Source organism: Gouania willdenowi, chromosome 14 (genome assembly GCF_900634775.1).
Source record: "Gouania willdenowi chromosome 14, fGouWil2.1, whole genome shotgun sequence".
Lineage (NCBI taxonomy): Eukaryota > Metazoa > Chordata > Actinopteri > Blenniiformes > Gobiesocidae > Gouania > Gouania willdenowi.
The window spans coordinates 21,536,915-21,558,948 of record NC_041057.1 but is presented as its reverse complement, the minus strand read 5'-3'; the positions used below and the strand labels follow the sequence as shown (position 1 = coordinate 21,558,948).

Below are 22,034 nucleotides of genomic sequence, written 5' to 3'. Positions count from 1 at the left end.
CAGTGGGGATGGGAAAATGAATGGGATATACTGTATATATATATATATTATTTTGGTAGCCAGAACTGTAATCACCTGTTCCTTCCTTGTCCCATTTATCAATTTTCCTGAAAATTTCATCCAAATCCGTTCATCATAACTTTTCAAGTTAACTTGCTAACAGACTGACAGTCAGATAAATGGAGGGTAAAACATAATTTTCCGCTCTGCGCTTCGCGCTTGGCAGAGGTAATAAATAGAATGAAACAATATTTAGTGGCTCCTGAATAGATTTATTTCAATAGTTTTTATTTTATTTTTTTTATCATTTCCGGTCATCTCCTACCTTGTGTGGGACCGATACTGACTCTTGTGTTTTCAGTTCATGTTCAAATCAAGATCCTTTCCATCATCATTATGATGATCAGCATTTTTAACTAAAAATACATATTTTTAGCAATTTTATTTGTTAATTTTCCACTTTCTCTCTCCTACCTGTAGTGCCACCCCCATTTGAGAAACACTGCTCTCTGCGTTGAAACCTCTCAATTACAAACGCATCTTGCTATTTGCTGAGATGGAGGTGATGACGTATTAGGGGCAGCTTTTGTCCCCAAAAAACATCACTGTTAGCCCCGCCCCTAAAAACTAGCACTTGTCGAAACTGAGTAGGTTGGATAGTGAGTGTGTGTGTGGTGGTGGTGTGGGGGGGTTTAAGTTAGCCAGGAGCCAGAAGCCCCGCCCATAATCAAGACACCTTTTTAGAATTTGCAGCCTCTAGATGTACATCAGCCAAAACCTCAGGGTTTAGTTACTCTTATAATGTAGAATTATAGTTACACATTATTATTGTTTACTTTTATATCATGTATGCATCTTTTGTTAGTGTTACTCTTCACCTTGTTAATATTTCTCTCAGGAGTCAATGTAACAAAAGCTAGTTTGTTACATTGATATCATATATATATTTTCTCAAAATGGCGATATGCAATATAAAGCTTGATCATTTTCATTCAAATGAAGTCTGATCAGAAAAACAATTCAGGGTTAAATTTGCTGATGCAAAATCCCACACAGGCACATTTATTAACAAACAAGTGCACAATATGTGCCACTTTTGGCTTTTTGTCCTCTAGCATAATGAACGAGTGATATCACACAGAATTTTGTAAATAAGTGGAATGAAACAGATTTATTTTTATGTTTTTTTTTTTTATTTTTTTTTTATCATTTCTGGCAATATCCCATCTGGTGTGGGGACCAAGGGACCCTTGCATTTTCAGTTCCTGTTCTAATAAAAATCATTTTCATCATCAATATTGTGATCATCACTTTAAACCAAAAATATTATAGATATTATCATAATATATTATAAAACCCTAGGGCTAGGTGATATATCGATATTCAAGAAATATCAAGCTTTCTATTTTAGAGATTTTGAAATCTACAATAACACCTGTATCGAAAATATACATATTTTTTTATAGCTTAATTTGCATCAAAATACTTGTTTTAGGAGTTGCTTCTTTCACTGCTTCTCAGAACAACATTAAAAACACAGTTAGATGACCTTTCCCTAAACAAGCCACACTACAGAATTCACTCACACGTGCTGTCCCTTAGAGGAGAAAAAGCCAAAAGTGGCACATATTGTGCAGCTGTTTGTTAATAAATGCATCTGTGTGGCATTTTGCGTCAGCAAATTTAATCCAGAAATTGTGTTTATGGTCAGACTTCATTTTAATTAAAATGACCAAGATTAATATCGTATATTGTTATTTTGAGAAAAAAATATCAAGCTATGAGTTTTGGTCGATATCGCCCAGCCCTTTATAACCCTACATTTTCTCCTCTCTCAAGTAACCCCTGTAGTGCCATCGCGTACCTCTGTTTGGAAACCACTGCTCTAAGGGACAGCACGTGTGAGTGACTTCTATAGTGTGACTTGTTTAGGGGAAGGTCTGGGTTAGGATGCACTCAGAAATCCCTCTCACTGTGTTTTTAATGCTGTTCTGAGAAGTAGTGAAAGCAGCGACTCCTAAAACAAGTATTTTTTAAACAAAATAAGCTATAAAATATATATATAAATATATCAATTATAGGTGACTGTAATTTTCTATATCACCATATAGAAAACTCGATATATCTTGAATCTCGCCCAGCCCTAGTTTGACATATTTATTGTGCAGCACTGATGTGAGGTGTAGTATAATAAGCTTTTATTTTTAAACCAGTTATAAGGTCTCCAGATGTCCACTGTGTTATAAATGGAAACCTTTGCGTGTGCAACGTACAGTATGTTTTAAACAAGCGACCCAAAAAAAAAAAAAAAAAAAAAAAGAGGCCAGAACTCTGACACAAAATACATCATTCTTTTAATCCCCATTTCCATTTGCTACATCTTCATACAGTAAGCACATGAACGGGAAAGGGCAACAAACAGAGTCCAGTCACTGAGCATATAGAGAGCACTTCCCAAAAAAAAAAAAAAAAGAAAAAACCCATAACGTCCACAAAGTTCCCGCAGTTGTCTTTGTGGAGGAAGTCTTTGATCTCTCAATGTGGAGGGACATGCAGTGAAATTGCTGGAGAGAGAACACAGTGTGTACAACTCTGTTTGCAGACAGCTGCCTATTCACAGTTAGGTTAGAAAAGTGCACACAAGGTACAGATCCTGCTAATAGCATGATGCATATTATCCCTACCATACGGCTTAAAAACACCATAACACGCAGTGTTACAGACCTCAATATTAGACAGCAGTACTTGTCAGATGTAAAAAATAAACGATATGACATATCTATATACACAGAAACTATTGGCATTGGTTCCACAATATGTACAGACTCACAACTTGTTATCACTATTCTGAGCATTTAATATGGTTTGCTTATCTTGATAGCACATATCACTTTTTTTTTTTTTTTGTCAATTATCTATCAAATCTACAGCTTTCTACGCATCCGATTTGCATCATTATTTTAAAGGTTATAAACATATTTAATGCTGTACTGAGTAGCATAATTATATTCACATAGTATATTAGTCCTAATAAATTACGTCTTATAGGATGAGGTGCTTTTTGCTGGACTTAACCCTGGCCCTGTGAGGAAGAGACTAACCACATCAAACGATATGACCTTAACCAAACTCAAATGATGACCGTACAGCAGAACCGTGTTCATCCAATCCCCTCAAGTATCTTAATCACCCATTATTACACTAGGCACACATCATGAATAACATATTTGAAAACATTCAGCATCACTTTGAGTTTGTGCAGCCTTAGTGCTAGTTACTGAGTGTAAATGGATTGGGTGACGGGTATTCTGCTGTGCATTGCCAGAGTTGGGAGTTGTACAGCTCTGAAAGACTTTTTTCTTCCCATCATTTTTGCAGATAGAAAAGGTGTCTATTATTGTGAGAAACACATCTACTAACACATCCTTTAGATTTGCAACTAGGACTGCATGGCCTCAAAGTGCAAAAGACGAACGCTGGTGTGGCAATTCCTGAAATATTCAGGTGACAAGTAGAATACAGCAAAATGGAAAGTCATCTCTCGGTAAAGCATTTTAGGAAAACTGATGGTTAGGTGAGCTCCACTTTTATCTGGGGCTCTTATTTTGAAAGGATTTAGGTTTTCAGCTATTAAAAAAAGAAAATGTGTAAAGCCACTGTACACTTGGGTTGTATTTATCCCATTGGAAGTAGAGCCCATAAAAAGGACGTAGCAGCCCAAGGATGACTGAGGCAATTAAGATTTTTGATTCATTGATTGTGCGTGATTATTGAGGATGTACGTCCGTCTTAATTATGTATTTATTTGTGTGTCTGTTAGCAGGATTACATTCAGAAGTACATAATGGATTTTGACAAAATTTTAACCAAAGATAGACTTCACGCCATGAAAAATGACATAACATTTTGGAGGGGATCTGGATCAATATACTGATTCTGGATCAGTTTCAAAAATGAAAAAAAATCCCGATCTTTTGTTTTAACATTAGCTACATTTGAAAAATACATATCTCCGTTCGTAAATGACCAATCTTTAGTGTTTTCTGGATCAGATCTGGATTGCGCATTTCATCACAATTAAATAAAAAATGGCGGTGTCCATACATTTGAACCTACTGTATCGTTATTAATGGGGATAGACATTTGTTTTCTGCCAACCGTGTAACCTGTGAACGATCATGGTAGTATAGAATCATTGATCTAGATAACCACCAATATTTACCATAGAGGAGATTTGGTTCTTGGCGGAAGTTTGCGCTCTGCTAATGTTTGTTCATGTAATGGTTGAGTTCTGGTGGCAGAAACAATCTATGGTAATCTCATTATGTAGTTGCAGAACAACCTCACACACACTTTGAAACCGTGGATGTAACAAAACTGTGAATGTTCCTGCAATGAGGCAGATATGTATCTTTATGACTTTACTTACAGTATATATTATCAATTGTAGTTTTACATCAGATCCACTCTGTCCAATGACAACGCATTTTTAATCCTTCAGCCTGTTCTATTTGACACTTCTGATTCTGTTTTTCATGACAAAGCTGGATTTTCACCAACCGCCTCTGAAGCCTATGATGTTACAAATATGCTTCGAATACTCAGCAGCTCCAGCTTAGCAGTATATACAGCACCTCTGTCACATTACTCACTGGAATCATACATAACATTAGTGCTGCGTGTGTCATCAGATCCTGAATTAGCAGCAGCCGGCAGGCTTTTGCACACTCAGCAGATGTGTATGATGAATCACATTGTTTGAGACAAAGTGATAAAAACTGAGGCTTGGAAGTGAGACTGGGAGAGCTTTGTAGAAGGATCATTGTTTCATTTCATGACATTTCATGTTTTTAAAAGTAAAGTGTGTGTCGTGTTTACAGCATTAGGCCGTGGTGCACGGAAAAGTGAAAAATAAAGAAACCTGGGTACCGAAATGTAATTGATTTCATATTAAAATCTGATTTGATTGTCATTGTACAGCCAGTAGTGTTGCACAGATTTTAGTGCAGTGCACATATTGGCAAACTAAAGAACTCTGCAGTCCACTTAATTCTGACTGATTATTCAGTGCGATCAATTAAAGGTGCAGTCTGCAACTCTTATAAAAGTGACTTTTTGTCTTATTTTCTAAAGCTGTCACTATGTCAGGGCAGCTTTACATCAAACTAATAGTTTGTCTGAAAAAAAGACAGACTCATTGAGTCCCCCCTGCTGCTCCTGCAGCCTTTGGCAGATTGCCAGAATGCACCGCGACCGAGCAAAAAGAACCAATCAGAGCCAGGATTGTGTTTAATGGGCTGTCTGACAGCTGCTGCTCGCAGGCCCCGCCCCTTTCCTGGGGCTGTAGCGCCGTCATTTTTGCAGTGTATGGTCTGGAGGAGTAGAAGATGGAATTAGCAACTTTTGTGCTTGAAAGGTAATTACTGCTGCTTGATTTACATTATGTTTGATTTGTAATTGTTACACTGGAACTCTGTGGTGCATGTGTTGTTCATGTGTGCGCGCAGCAGCCTCCATGTGGGCTGCTGTAAGTGACACTGTGTTGTTGCTGCTGCTGCTGAGGTGTGTGCACATTGAGAGAGAGAAGCGATGCAGTAATATGCTTTTAACAGAGCATATTATATTACTGTGATGTTGTTGTCGGACTAACATCAGCTTGTTAGCTCCTCTGAGGGAGGGACTTTGGAAAGTTTGGAGGCAGGGCAAGAGAGCAGCGGGGAGGGAGGGGGAGAGGGGGATCTGAGAGTTGCGGACTGCACCTTTAATCGAGCCGATTTTACCTTTCACCGATTAATCAACATTATTAGCTGTCACTTTTGAATCAGCATTTCAAAATAACAACACAGGGAGAAGTGCATTAGTTCATCGTTAACAGTTACATTTTTCCTTTTTTGATTTATCTACGTTTGCTGTTTTACTTTGGAATATTTACTTTGTTTTACAGAAAAAACAGTTTGCACAAGTTCAGCTTTTTTAAAATTATTTATATTTATCAGTGGCTTTACAGTCCTCAGGCTGATAGTGCTAATAACTGTTTTATAAAAGTTTGTTATAATTTAGTAGTGTTTTGCTTCTTTGTCTTGAATCATATTTTGGGTATTATAAGTACAATATATATCATGTGTAAGTCAATGTTCATATATATCGGTTATTCTCAGACACATTGGATATCAGCTTTTTAAAACCCCTAATATTGGCCCTTAAAATCCCATATCGGTTGCACTCTGTGACACACGGTCCACATGCAGTATCCCCCGTTTCCACTTCAAGGCCACAACCCATGCATTGAGAAGCAGAAGTCTAGGGATTTATTAATGGGGTTGTTTATGTTTTTTAATATGTGCACGATTAAAGTTTAAAATGCTTTACCGAGAGGTGCATACTGTATATGCTCTTTCATTTTGTGGAGCAAATAGAAGTCTTGTATCCATTCAGGGTTACCAACGCCAGGCAGACATCACATTCACTCCCACATTGAAACACACCACAAACCTACCTTATTTAATATTCTTTAAGTGTATGATAGACTTTTAATATATATGTTAAAATAAAATTAGTCATCTTCGATTACTTTTCATATAATATATAATTCAAGGTTAGTAGAGAGAACAAGTATAGTTGGTCCCTCCTTTTCACAGATAAGCACTATTTGCTTCATTTCTCACGTTAGGAGTAAAATTTATTGGATATACAGCGAGCGGAGATCAAATTAAACCTCATTTTCGTGGAGTTAAAACACTTTCAGAACTGTTTGTTTGCTGTAAAGCACAAGCATCACATCACAGTTATTTGTGGTTCAGGAGTGTTTGTACAGATGCTGCAAAAATGATGAGCAACTGGGATGAAACGCTGAAATTAAGCCCTATTTCAGAGTGACACACAGTTAGTGAAGGCTGCAGACATAAACATGTACAGATTGTCATGCAAGAACCTATGAGTCACGCCGCGTGTGGTTTGTGTGGCAGAACAAACCTGTACAGAGGTCACAACACTCGTGGTCTTCAGCTTACCACTGAAGACACGAGTTTGAGGAGGTTGGCTGTGCATCAGGGGTCTGGACTACAGAGGTCTGTGTATAGAGTCTATGCTTGAGAGAAAGGGGGGTGGTGGGAGACATCCATCACAGATGCAACAGAAATGGCTTTTCAAGTTACAAAAATCCAACACAGGTGTACAAAATTAGACCATCACCAACAACCAAAGCCAGAAACAGCTGTCAGCACTGGAGCTCATTCTCATCTAGGGAAAAAAACCCGACTTGTTATGACTTTGATCTACAGTATGTTGGAGAACTCCCAACATAATATATATTTATTTGGCAGTTTTGCTGATTACTTCTCTCCAGTGTTGAAAGTGTCTCGCAAAGAGATTCGGACACTTTCATCTACGACGAAGACCACACAATACAGCATACCGTACGCAGTAGTACTGTATCAAATTAACACCATAACACAAAGTAAATAAGCAAGTACAAGTATAAAATGGGCAAAAATACAGCATGGATTGAATGTTTGTGTGCAGGAGCAGGAATACAGGAAACACACAAAGCCAAACATCAACAGTCTGACACAAAGAGAAAAAACAAAATAAAAAAACAAAAGAAAGAAATAAAAGCTTCTGATGACTCACGACAGAAGGACACAACAAAGACGGGAGGCATTAGCGGATGTCTATGGTTTCCTGTGTGAAACGTCTCGTATCATTTGCATTTCCATGGAAACGTATAAAAGACTCTGAGGTAACGGTGCTCCTTTCTTATGAGTGTTCAGCTCAGTGAGAAACAAAAATGCACAGGACCACATTAGCTCTTTTAATCTCTCGGCTTTATCTTTTCACAAAGCTCCTATTTGTTAACCTTCCATACTAATGGGTAATTTTACACATTGTTGCCATGCCCATGGGGTGTGTGTGTGTGTGTGTGTGTGTGACACCGCTATTTAATACTGCAATGCACAAATTAATACCAGTAAATTCTTGCATCTACTGCAACACCCACAGCCTGTTTGTGGTGTGTGTGCGTGTGTAACAAGGATGTCAAAGCCTTTCTCTCTTTATGCTGTGTGTGTTTACCAAGGCACTTCTCTGCCATCCAACATACAAAAGCCACTGGACTATAACATGTACACACGGGCAGCCCAATGAGACGTGATGCTGCTGCATGGAGACTGCTGAGATCCAGCCTGAGCCCAAAGGCCAGATGCTGACGTTTACTAATGAAGTTCCTTATAGAACCATAGCAGTCCAGCCCCCCCCCCCCCCCCCCTTCCCCCCAGCCAACACAGCACAGTAAAGCAACCACTGCTGTATGTGTCTATTTACATGCATGTTGTCCACTTTACGTGCTTGGTCATCAGTAATGAGCTACAATGAAAATCTCAAAATACATGCTTGGCCTAACTGATCATAAGTGAAGTGCACACATGTCAAAACAGAGTGAAAACACTGTGTGACTACCAGGGTTGGGGTCAATTACATTTTGAAATTACAATTATGTCTTTAATTATCCGTGTTCAATTATGATTACAATTATTATTTTACCCTGAAAGCCAATTACAATTATGTTCTCAATTACTAAAGTTCAATTACAATTAATCACAATTACTGAGCATTTAATAAATAACCCCATGAAACGTAACCTTCCTCTTGTGTTAGCAAGAGAAAGTACAAACAAAAAAGTACTTGAAGGTATTACCAATAAATCAAAAATGTGCACATTTTTATAAAAAAAACACATTAAAAAAACTTCTAAAAATGATTTTATGCCGCCAGGCATCAGCTATGGAGAGTCACCATTTTGCACAGGATATGACGCTTGTTCGTTGATTCCTGTTAGCTGTTGCTAGGCAACTTGGTCTACAGTTTCTGAGTAATAGTGGAGCGTAAAGCTAATGGTTGCTATAACAACAAGAGAAAAACCCCACAAACACATTTCTTTTGTGTCTCTAAGCCAAATTACGACAGTGGCCACATTTACATGGGAGCTTTAATTCCTCTTTAAAGCAGAATAAAAGTTATTCCTCTTTAAACTGACCATGTAAACACCTAATTCCTAATGCTAATTTAATTTCGAATTGGGTGGCTGGTTTATTCCGATTTTAATTCAGAATTAGATAATTCCTCTTTCTTGTAAACACTTTGCTTGCTTAAAACCGCTTTAAGTTAATTTGGGTCATTCTACGCATACGCGACTAGCGGCGATAACGCGCTGGTGACGACATAATCCAAGATGACGCCGGCCCAGACTCCAGCCGAGACTATTTATTAAGAGCCTTAAAAGACATGGATATAATGAAAAGAGTTGATGGACGGAGGCATAAACATGCAGACTTTCACACGGACACACACGGACTTATTAAACACACACGGAGCTCTGTAAACGCGGTAAACGGAACAGGCTTCACCGGTCGGCTGGTACTAGGATTTACTGTAATTCGGAATTCCTAATTTCAAATTAAAAAAACATCGTGTAACCATGGCCAGTAACTCAGCGTTATCTAGACGTTGGCTCCATAATATCGGTACGGGATACACACTTAAAACGTTTTAGTTCGGACGAAATTCAGTGGTATGCGAGGACCGTTTCAAGCCCAACTGCTATGATAGGGATCTGTGGGCTAAGCTAATGGGCTAAATTAATGGGCACGAAGCCAAAGTTACGTCTGAAATCAGGTAGTTGGTGAGAAAGGTGATATTTAATCCTCTCCTCACATACAACCTGGACTTCTATCACTAAAGTAGAGGTTACACAAGGCTGCACATCACACAACGCAATGGTTATTTAAAGCGACAGGCCGGGCCGATGAACACAAGTGCGTCATATCCTGTCCAAAATAGCGGCTCTCCATAGTTTAGGTCAGACGGCATTAAATTGTTCTACAAAGTCCTTTTAATGTGTGTGTGTGTGTGTGTTTTTTGCACATATTTGGTTTATTGGTAATACATTAAACACATTTTTTGTTATCCAAATTTTCACTACAGGTACCTTTTAAATTAGCTGTAAAATACACTAAAAAATATTATCTATCATCCAATTTGTTTCATCTCTTGGTTACCTTGTTAGGCTTCCTTTTCCAATACCAAAATATCCAATACCAATTTTTATTTTTTTTATGGTAAGATGATTCTAAAGAGAACTGACAGGTAAACTTGATACGAGACATGTTGTAATAATTTACTAGGTACGTGCAAGCCATAGAACTGTAACGTGGTTCCCCAATTTTGCATTTAATCAAATTGCAATTGAGAGTTTTTATAGAATTTTCACACCAAGCAACATATTTTTTCAATTACAACTACAATTATAATTACGTTATAATGCTAATACAATTATAATTCAGCCCAACCCTGGTGACTACTCTAGGGTTACTCACAGAGAGGGCCAGAGCTATAGAGCTATGGGGAAGTGCTGCCCTAAACACAGACGTGAGGGGAAAATGTGCTTCCTCCAGTGTCCACAACTACATGAGAATCTACCGTTGGTTCAAAACCTGTTCTCCAGCAACATGGACGTGCAAAAACAGACACACAGAACATGCGCACGCACACACACACACACACACACACACACACACACACACACACACACACACACACACTCCAAAAGATGTAATGGACTTGGCCTCCTGCAAACCTGTCTACTCTTCAACACACGTCAGATCAAGACCCCCTTGTTTCAGTTTAGGTTGTTGGCCTTCATGATGACAGGCTTTCTGTTCACATAAGTGGCCCAGTAGCCTAAGTTGAAGATGAAGAACAAAACTGGGAAAATGATGCGGGAAATTTTGTCCACTTTGCTGACACGGTTGTAAGATTTCTTGGCCTCTGTGTAGGGATCATCCATTTTATGCAGAAAGTGGTGTTTAGATGACGCTCCAGGGGCGCTCTTGGAAATGGTGGTTAACCCTTGGTCTTTAGCTACGTTCATGGCATAGGTGGTTCCAACAATGTTGAAAGTGTTGTTTGCCTTTTTGGTCAAAACTGCAGATTCTCTCCTCTGAAAGGGAAGAAGGCAGTAAAGTAGAAAGGTGTCAGGAGAAAAGAATCGGACTCAACAATACTTCCATTTGAACTCATGAAGAGGAAATAGAAGCAACACCACGAGACACGACACACACAAGAACAAAACAAAGCCTAACCATATCTTTAATCCTGGCCATGTTAGCCTGAAACGGTTCCTGAAAAGAAAAGTAGAAAAGAAAAAAAGTTTACCAATTTTTTAAAAACGACCCAACGTACATTACTCTATTCATCAGTGCCTGTGCTGGACGTGCTTGTCAACACTTTACATTCTAGATCAGGGATGGGCAACTTTTATCAAAGCGGGGGCCACAAAAATGGGATTGTTTGATCTGAGGGCCACATTATCCAATAATGACCAGTGTCAACATTAATACAGGAAAGAAGAAAGGTTTTTGTGGCTTTGTCTGTTTTTGTGCTCATTTTGTGTCTTTTTCTGTGGTAGTTTTTTGTGTTATTGTTGTCATTTCATGTAATTTGTTGCCATTGTGTGTCATTCTGTTTTGTGTATTATTCTCTGATTTTGCGTGTTTTTGTTGTAATGACTATTTTTGTTGCCGTTTTGAATGCCTTTTCAAGTCATTTTGTGTATTTTTCTTTCTTTTTTTTATGTGTTGTTGTTGTTAATTTGTGTGTTGTTTGTTGTTGTCAATTTGTAAGTTTCTATCATTTTGTACATTTTTCAATCATTTTATGTTTTTCCTTTGTCACTGGTGTGTTTTTGAAGCCATTTTGTGAAATATTGTTGTCTAGTGCCGCATGTGGCCCCCGGGCTGCCAGTTGCCCATGTCGGCTCTAGATACTGTCAAACCAACTCTATATCATACAATTCGGCACTGCAAAAAAAAAAAAAAAAAGAAAAGAAAAAAAAAGAAAAGGGAAAAAAAGTGGGCCGTGATCAAAAATTCATGACAGGTCAAATAAAGTGTGGCAGAAAAACAACTGGAGTGAATTTACAGAACAAGTCCAGTCTGTGTGTGAGTGCTAATAGCAGGATTAGAAACAAAACACGTCGAGCCTCATTTGGTAAACTAAAAACAAACATGGAAAAAGCTGCAAACGATAATACTGACTCTAGAGACCCTTGTCTTCCATTTACGAGAAAGAAGTCATTACACTGTCTTTTATCATGAATTCACACCCTGAGAGACTTTAATTTGCTAAATTGTTCCTTTAAGAAAGCTAAACTGGCATCAGTCGAGCAGTGTCAGGTGAACAGAGCACAGTGCAGTGCACCGTGGTGGATGTGGGCGAGCAAGTAGGGCACTAAGATTGATTGCAGGCCAGTTTTTACTTTCCTGTGTAGTGTGAAGTGTGTGTTTGAGTGTGAAGCTGCAGTAATTTCCTTCATCCCATCCATCCCCGCTGTGGCCAAAGTGATGCAGCCACCAAACAAAGGCTTTCACTATAAGAGCTCCCCTGTTTAGGATTTAGTTTGCAGCTCAGTTTTAGTTCTTGCTCTACTTTTCCAGCTTCATTTAATTTTCCTTTTTTTTCATTAGCATAACAAATGTCTCTTTTTTTTTTCCTCTTCCAAAACACTTCACGGTGGATCTCTCAGCATCCCATTTCTTCATCAAATGTTTTGTTTTTGCTAAATCTAAATATTCGATTGAGTCTGACGGATGATGCTGCTTATGTCAAGATGTGCTTTATCTTTGTTTTACAGCTTAGTCTCGCCCTCACAAAGTTTATTAAAGGGCCCATGTTACCCTAAATCAACTCTTCTGTGCTTTAAACATCATAAAATTGCTATTTGGGCTTCATACACATGCCCAAAGTGTTTTTTTCATTGATTCCCTCAATGGTTAGTTAGAGGGTGATTTGCTCCTTTCTTACTGCAGGGCGAGCCCAAACACCTCGCTCCCATTTGATGACGCATTCCCACTTTGATGACGAATTTCAGCGTCCTTCGTGCAGTGCTATGTAAGTATTTTCTACAGTCTATGTATGTACCGCCAAACGCCCCGCCCCCACTCTCTCCCCTACGTCACCGTGCAGGGAGGAGGAAGTCAGTGTCCTGTCTATAGACACACCCACTCATGAATATGCATAAGTATGACGCAAATCAGCCTGTTTGTGTAGAGTTGGTCAGAAAGTGACTTTTCAGAGGATAAAACTCTAGAAAACAGGCGAGTTTGGGAAAATAAACCTCAAATAATATGTTTTTGGGGTTCTTAGAACAAATGGAGATGGGTGAAAAATAGTATAATATGGGACCTTTAACATTAGAACAGTGAGGAACTGTCTGTAGATGTCATTAGTGTTTGTCAACTTTGATATATCAGTCACATGACATGACAAATAAATATTGCAGAGGTTACTGACAACATTTTGGTATCACAAAGGTCCCCAGAGACATTTTTTCTTCTTCCCAGAATCGGTTTCTGATCATGTTTATTAAAGTGTGTTACAAATACAGAGTAGCCAGGATTAGTGCACAAAGTGACAAATTCAGAATACATTTCAAAATCCTCCTGTACACTTTCAAGGGCGTCCACAATCCACCCCCCCCCCCACCTGTCTGACCTCCTTCATATTGTCGCTCCCTCTTGCTGCCTCATGTCGTCATCGTCCATCCACCCACTGCCCGCCTCAGTACCACAGGGAACAGAGCTTTAATGTACTGAACTGTTTTTATTATTCTGTTTTTACTGTAAAGTGTCCTTGGGTGGCCGGAAAGGCGCTTTTAAATAAAATGAATTATTATTATTATTATTATTATTATTATTATTATTAAGTGTGCTACCTCAGATATTTTTATACTGCATTTTACTTATATCTGAGGAAGTTTAAGTATAGGATACAGTTATTTGATATGTATTGTGTGTGATGTGTGTTTGAAAAATTATAATAATTAAAAAAATATAATTTTAATCCATTTATTTATTTATTTTTAACCAATTACTAGACATTTCAGGTGACCTCAGTTTAATTCCAGGCGACCCCACATGGGTTCCCGACCACCAGGTTGGAAAACACTGAAATAGTGGGAACGTATGTGCTTTCGACCGTTGTCAACCCTCGATGTGTTTTTCATTATCTTAAATTTTACATTCAGTTTATATGAGTGGTTAATGCAGTGCTTATTGCTTCATTTTTCTCATTGGTGTATTTATAACCTGTTAAGTTTTGTTTTTTCTTTCAATAAAATGAGACATATTGTACACACGCTCATTGTATCATCACATTTTAAAATACAAACAAACGTGCGAAAAACAGGTAACTTCCTGCTCCCATCAGTCCACTTTCACTGCATCTGCTGCTGCTGCAGCAACAAGCCATGCTAACAACCTCGAACGATATTAATATTATTAATTAGTATTTCCTGGCCACGATAAATTCATTTTTTTTAATGATGTTATGTCTGGGGCTCTGTACCAAGGTGAGGAGGACTGTAGAGAAAATGTGTGTTTTCTCCTTCACTGAGCTGTATAAAAGGATGAGCGGGGTCCTTTAAGAGTCCCCTGCAACAGGAGCGCTTTAAAGAAGAGGAATGCTTAAGCGTTCCCTGAAGGCTTTAACGCCTCAAGGTAATTTGGACAGAGCGAACGAGTCACTCTGATGCTCCCAGATAACCAGACGCTTTTCCATGCGATCGATTCTTCCACATCCAACACCACCTCCAGTGTCCTCTATCACAGCAAAGGCTTGCGTCAGCAGGAAGAGTGAACGACAACTAAGTGTCATATGACCTTAATCATAGCCCTCTAAACTCTGCAGTCTTTGGCAGAGTAACCAGACAAATGACGAGCTCAGCAAAAATAATTAAAATTTTTACAACGCTAAGCTGTCCTCTACTATTTCTACCCGGGCTAATAATATGTACTGAATTTGGCTGAACCAGCTTACAAAGACAAAGTATTTAATTTCCTTCCGCTGAGTAATTTGGCCAGTTTCAGATCCAAACAGCCCTGAAAAAATGCATCATTGAGCTAATCCCTGTAGTTTCCCAAAAATGTCATCAGCTTTTATTTTATTTTCAATTAAGAGATTATTTAGCTGTATAAATATATCTACTTTATATGTTAATACAGGGATGTCAAACTCATCTTAGTACAAGGACCACATATGACCCAGTTTGATCTGATGTGGGCCAGACCAGAAAAAAACATGTTTTTGTAAATGAAAAAAGAACAAATTCCTAGTTGTGTTTCCTTAGTTTGTACATTTACATGTAAGTCACTCATAATATCCTAAATGTTTAGAAATGGGTAGAAAATTGAGGCAGCCACAGAAGTCAGTTCAGTTAATCACCCAGCTGATCATGTTCTATGCTTCCCATTGGTTAGAGTTCTTCACAGTGCTGTATTTAAACCACTGCAACACGCCTACTTAGTCACGCTTCGTCCGCAAATGCCTCGCAACCCACCCCCACTCCAGCTCCTCATCTTCTGTCTACTTAAACAGTGTCTCCTGTTGGCATCTAACGCCTGTGCTTTTGTTCCAGGGGGTCCTGCTGACCGCTCTCTCTACTTATGCCTTTCCATGTAGTTTATGGAAAAGTGACGGGGAGCTCCTTTTGCTTCAGACTTTCCATGCAGCTGCTGTAAGGGCAGAGAGGGTCCCAGAACATAGCTTTACCACCAAATCTAACATGCATGCTAATAAACAACCTTTTTTCAAAATATGCAATGCAATTTGCCAGAGCTGTGTGGGAAAATCTGTGAAAAACTACAATTCAATAGTATTGCAAAAAATGTAACACTGGAAGCATCGTTGTATTTTAGAGAAGTTTTATAAAAATTGGGAATTTGGAGTGAGATATCCACATTTTATACAGTCATTTTCAAAGTCACATTTTTTTGTTTTAATGTTTACGTTGAACAAAATATTTTTGCAGGGCTGAATAGATGTTCTGGAGACATATATTTATAGATTGCACCAGCTGACAATAATAATAATAATAATAATAATAATAATAATAATAATAATAATAATAATAATGCATTTTGAAGAAAGTGAATGAAGAAATAATAAAGAAAGTGAAGTGAGGGTATCTGAATAGTACTTTGAGTGTCTTTACCAAAGATTATTGTTATCTTCAGAGCTGAATTACTAAGAATCGTGCCTGTTATAAACAGTGCTTACCTCTATAATGAATATCCAACCTGGACCGAGTAGCTATGGCGTTCTTTAATTGGGGGCAGTTAATCCAAATTTGTGTTTTAAATTTTTTTTAACTCATTACTATTGCATGTTTATTTAGCACGTTTGACAGGCAGTTGGTAACTGTCAGCTTTACAGTGACGGCCGCAGGCAAGAATGATAGTGATATTTTTTGCTTGAGTCATAATTTCTTAATACATTTAAAAAATAATTTGAACATTTATTACAAACAACTTCATCTGACCGACCAAAATGACTATAGCTTCCAATATTGTGTTTCTATTTTATTCAGATTTGTTTTGTGTAATATGTTTCATTTTGAAATGATTTTACGTTCTGTTCGTGAAATTTTATTCTTTATAGTTCTTACTTACAAGATTAGAATTTAATTTACCAGACACTTTTGTTGAAAGAGATGTACAACACAAGCAGTTAGGGTTAAGTGACTTGCTCAACATCCCACAATGATGGCCCAGGTTGGATTTGAGCTGGTCAGAGGACGCAGAAACTGAGCGATGACATCATTACCAACCTCCGACAATCAGCACAGATATCATTATTTTTGCAAAATATAAATATAATGAAAATAAGACTTTTTCTCTAGATCACCGTTTATCTATTTCAGACAAGTCAAATCTAAACCCTAAATTAATCAAAAAATGCCAAATAGCTCCAGGTTAAAAAAACATCTCTCGTCACCTCCGACGCTAAATTTGGTATCGCGTTAGTTCATGCAGGCACAAAAGCCAAGCTAGCCCAGCTGTCAGTAGCTGTAAACAACTGACAGCATCTATCCCTAATTAAGTTAATCATCCAGCTGACCATGTTTCATGCTTCCCATTGGTTAGAGTGAGTCACGGCGCTGTATTTAAACCACTGCAATACGCCTACTTCTGCACAATTCGTCTGCAAACGCATCGTAACCCACCGCCACACCAGCTATTCCTCTTCTGTCTAATGAAACAGGGTCTTTTGTCATCTAACGTCTGTGCTTCTGTTCCAGGGGGTCCTCCTGACCGCTCTCTCTGTATATGCCTCTCCATGTAGCTCATGAAAGAGCGAAGGGGAGCTCTTATTTTAAGTCTGTATTATTCACACAACATAAATAATGAATAACTAATCAAACATATACCAGTAATACTGTGTACCTGGAAATGTTGATTTAAAGCGTACATTAACCCAATTATTGTACCATGATAAACATTTGAACCTTGTACATGTGCATTTTAGCACTAAAAGAAAAAGATATTCACAGCTCTGTAACGTCTACATTATATTCGCAGAAATGAAGTCAAAGCATGATTGTGATGCTTAGTGAAACTAAACAATTTAATCTGGGTCCTTTTTAAACAAGGTCCCAGTCGAGAGAAGAGTTCCAACTGGCAAACTGTCAAAAGTGAAAAAGAAAAATTTGCAAGGAATTCACTTTCTTTCAGAAGTTTAGAGACAGCGAGGACAAGTTCCCCGGCGTTCACCACAGTACAACTGTCACTGAAATGTGAGTGGTGGGAATATTGACAGAAGCCTGGGCTTTCTAATGACCACTATCACTGTATAGTCTTATATGTGGGAGGTGCACATGTGGGTTTTGGCAGAGAAAACCATGAACACAATTAGTCACTGATAATACCCAACTCTGTGGTGTCCAATCATGTGTCACAGAGAGCCAAGAATACACACACCGTCCTTCCTGCAGGAATCCCGACTGGATCATTTTAATAATAAGAACACCTTCAGCCAGCAAGGAGGGAGCTAATTAGTCAGGATGCTTGCCAAACAGGGTTAGATAAATACAGGGGGAACAGCTGTATAACAGCAATACAATTTAAAGCCGCAAGCGGCGTCGTAGGGTCCGAAGAAGTGGCAGGGGTTGGTAATCCAAGGTCGCGTATCCCAATGTTGAGGATTTTGGGTTTGGCCTGAGCAAATTCAGTGCAGATTGGTGCAAAAACAGCTGAGATATCGCATTTGAAATGCTTTAGCATTAGCCTTGCATTAGAATCAACCTAGCAGCAGCATCAACCTAGCATGAGCATTAGTTTAACAAAACATTGGGCTAACATTAACATTAGCCTAGCATTAGTAATAACCTAGCATTAGCATTAACCTAGCATTAGATTAGCCTGGCATTTGCATTGGGCTAACATCAGCATCAGGCTAGCATTAACAATAACCAGGTATAAGCATTAGCCTAGCAATGGCATTAACCTAGCATTAGCATTAGGCTAACATTAACATTAACCTAGCATTAGCAATAACCTTGCATTAGCATTAGCCTAGCAATAGCATTAACCTAGCATTAGCTTTAATCTAGCAATAGCATTTACCTAGCAAAAACATTACCTAACAATAGCATGAACCTAGCATTAACATTATTGTAGCATTAGCATTACCTAGCAATAGCATTAACGTAGCAATAACCTAGTATTACCTGAGCAATAGCAATGATAATGCAGTATAATAGGAAAAACCAGTAAAACAAGTGAAAAGTCCAATTACATAGTAATATGTGTTAAAAACCCAGTATGAAAGGAAAAACCAGTTTGAAGGCCTGCGTACACAGTTATTATTTAAAAACACAGTATAAAGGGAAAAACAGTTAAAAATCAATCTCAGCCAAATTGATGTGAATCCATTGAAAAATAACCAAGATACAGCATTTTCAATGTAATATCAAGAAAAATGGCAAATTATTTTCTGGTGACATTATAGGCCCCTCCCACTTGTTTTCATCAGCGATCTGCTCCCATCTGTCTAGGTTTATCCAACAGTATATGTCGTGAGGTCAACATGACATATCGTCTTTCTGCTCGAGCTGTTGGCGTGGGATGCCACTAAAAGTGGCGCCATCTGAGAAAGCAAAGCATGATGGGTATTTTTCACATTGATTTTTGTTTAGGACTGGACCATAGAAATTATATACGTAGACGCCGCATCAACTGTGGAGGGACACGTCAAGAGCGCCGCTATCTTGGACTGGTGGTGGTGGAGGCATTGGTGTGTGGACATTATGACAGAAAGGTATTTCTCTAAGCAGAATTATTCGTTGAACTTTGAAAAGATTTCCAAACTGTTTAATTTTTTTTAAAAACATCACAGATGTTGCTATGATACAGGGTGCTTGGATATATTTTAAATGCTGGTTTTTACTACTTAACACTAACTCTCCACACCCATATCCTTGAATATTTCAGTTCTTTGGCTACAATAATTAATGATGATGATATAATAGTAACAGTAATAATAGTAATGGTTATAATAATCATATTAATAGCAATAACAAAATAATATAATAAGAATCCAGTAACAATAATAAAAACTATAATATTAAAAAAATATATGTAATAGCACTGTAGGAGCGATTGCCACCGGTCCAAGATGGCTGCCCTGTTGACGCACTGCTCTAGTGGGCGGCAGCAGTCGATGCGGCGTCTACGTTTTATAATGTCTATGGACTGGACAGTCATCATGTGTATCAAATATGAGACTGTTTGAACTTTGTATATGAGAGTTATAGCGGTTTTTCTATAATGGCGTGCTAATGGTGCTAACAGTGAACAGGCGCCAGTCAAAAATACAAAGCATAAGGGGAATTTTTTTAATGCAGTCATGAATAGGTTTAGGCAAATGTTGTTTGTGTGAAATTTGAATCTGATCAAACTTTGTGTGTCAGAGTTATGGGGATTTTGAAATTGTGTCGTGCTAAGAAAAATTAGCATTGCAACTTTGCAGCGGCGCCACAACCACACCGTTAGAACACGCACATTTCTATGATGATTTTTTAATCTTCAGTAGGCCCTAAGTGTTCTGGTAGAGTTTGAAGCAAATCACATGAAGCATTTCCAGGGTGAAATGCAATTTTAGACATTTGACCCAAGATGCCTGACTTCCTGTTTGGTTTTGGGCGTGGTCATAATGGAACTTTTTGCTCATCTTGGGGTCAAAAATACATGTGGCAAATTTCAAATCAATCGTTTTTTTTCATTTTTTCACCAGACCTGAGGTGCGTGCTAATTTTGGTGAGACTTTGGGCATGTTTAGGGGGTCAAATTAGCGATCAAAGGCATGATAGTATAATAATATTAATAAAAGCAATTACAATAGGGTCCTTCTGGCCATTCTGACCTTCGGACCCTAATTAGTGAAAACCTAAAAATGTCTGAGGTTGAAGAGCCCATTGTGTTCTATTAAAGAGGCGCTGAGCAAGAAGTTTTCTGATGAAAAACATTTCTTCTCTTTGATTACATATGTATGTATGTTTAGCTCCATGCTTTCCAGCGTCTTATAGTAGCAGAGAGCACACGCTGATTTTGCAGTTTTCCCAATTTCATTTGAAAAAATGTGATTCTTAATTTAATGTACATAATACACAAATATTTTAAGTGCCATAAAACACAGGTGACTGTACAAAATATAGATGAATTCATTTGTTTTTTTTTTTTTTTTTTTAAAAATCCAAGTAGTTTTTTGGTTCTTCTTCTGTTGCACAATTCTTCTTCACATTGTAAATGGTGAAGCAACAGCAGTTTATGTATGGTACTGCAGCAAAAATGAAGCAGAAAGCGGATTTTATTATGAATTTAAAACATGAATCTAAAAATGAGGATTTTTTTAATGACACGACCAGCCTCACAGAGCTAAGAAAGTAAGAGGAAATCAGGATGTTGCATTTTTTTTTTTTTTTTTTTTTTAACAGCAGTTTTACTGTGTTTTGGACTAAATGCTGGGATTCATTTGTATTTTGATTTGTCTTAGGAAGATTTTGAGACCACTTTTGATGGAATACAGTATATGGATTCCGTAAGACATGGCATCGCTTTAAATGTGAGGAGTGATGGCTTGTTTGTCACCATTTTTTTCCAAGTTTGACAAAATATGTAACTGTGTTTGCTGTGACGGTTGTGTCTTAAAATGGTTTACGTAGTAAAAAAACGGATAGAAACTATTAAATCAAGAATGAGCGAGAACGTGCATTTTGACCCGTATTGGACGTTAAAATGCGTCAACGCAAATTTTTGTAGTCGACATTATCAATTATGTTAATCATTATTTTAGCATTATTGTATATGTTACACACATTGTGGTTGATGGGAATCTCAAGACAGTCTATATATTTCATTCTATTTTTTCTTATGCCCCCCTGGAAAATCTTCTCAAACTCCACCTATGGCAGAAAGTCTGATGGCAGTGCTTTACTGTGATCTCGTTCTTTTTTTAAATTTATTTTTTATCTAGCATGACAACTGCATGCTCAGCACAGCCCTTGAGAAAGCAGTCCAGGCTGCTGTCATTATGACCAGACATCAAAAAGGCAGTGAAAAAAGGGGAAAAAAGAAAACCGAACTCGACAGCCTGCAGCGGCGGAAGTTATGCCTACTGTTGAAGCAATATGAATTACTGCCAATCACTATGAGCACCAAATGCAAAGCTATAAAATAAACTAGAGGGTCCTCTACTGCAGTGGTTCTCAACCTTTTCAGCCCACAACCCCTAAAATACAGGTGCCAGAGACCGGGGACCCCCACTGTGCCTGAAGGTGGTTTAACAATAAAGGGGAGAGCTTTTTGGGGCCTCTCCATAAAGTCAGCAAAATGAAGGTCCATTGTTCTGTGAATCTGTGAAAACCACATTTATTTATTTGAATATTACCCACTGTTATCCAAGAAGTTTACTATTATTTGGCCCATAGTGTATAGTCATCTTAAAGATGTAAATCCTTGTTTTGATCAGAAATAAAATAGGTTAAAAGTGATCAAAAATGGTTAGAAAAAGTGGTGAAATGGGATTTTAACAACCACAGAAATTGGTTAAAAATTGCAAAGTAGAGTGGCCAAAAACTGACATAAAAAGTGGTAAAAAAAAAGGATGAAAGTGTCAGTATTAGCCTAAATAAAAGTGACAGAAAAAAG

At 38.0% G+C, this 22,034-nt stretch overlaps 1 protein-coding gene across 2 annotated transcripts in view; it reads right to left on the bottom strand.

Annotated features, from left to right (window-relative positions):
- Nucleotides 1-9,979: 9,979 nt before the first annotated feature.
- The window catches only part of gabra3 (gamma-aminobutyric acid type A receptor subunit alpha3), a 159,340-nt gene continuing 147,285 nt past the window's right edge, over nucleotides 9,980-22,034 (bottom strand). Inside the window, exons 10-11 of one of the 2 annotated variants that reach the window (XM_028466497.1) lie at nucleotides 11,136-11,174; nucleotides 9,980-10,993 (exon numbers count right to left, since the gene is read on the bottom strand). In XM_028466497.1, the coding sequence (XP_028322298.1) occupies nucleotides 10,673-10,993; nucleotides 11,136-11,174 (360 nt within the window). In that variant the 3' untranslated portion in view covers nucleotides 9,980-10,672. The remainder of the gene's footprint in view (nucleotides 10,994-11,135; nucleotides 11,175-22,034) is intronic. The other variant, XM_028466498.1, reaches the window with a different exon arrangement.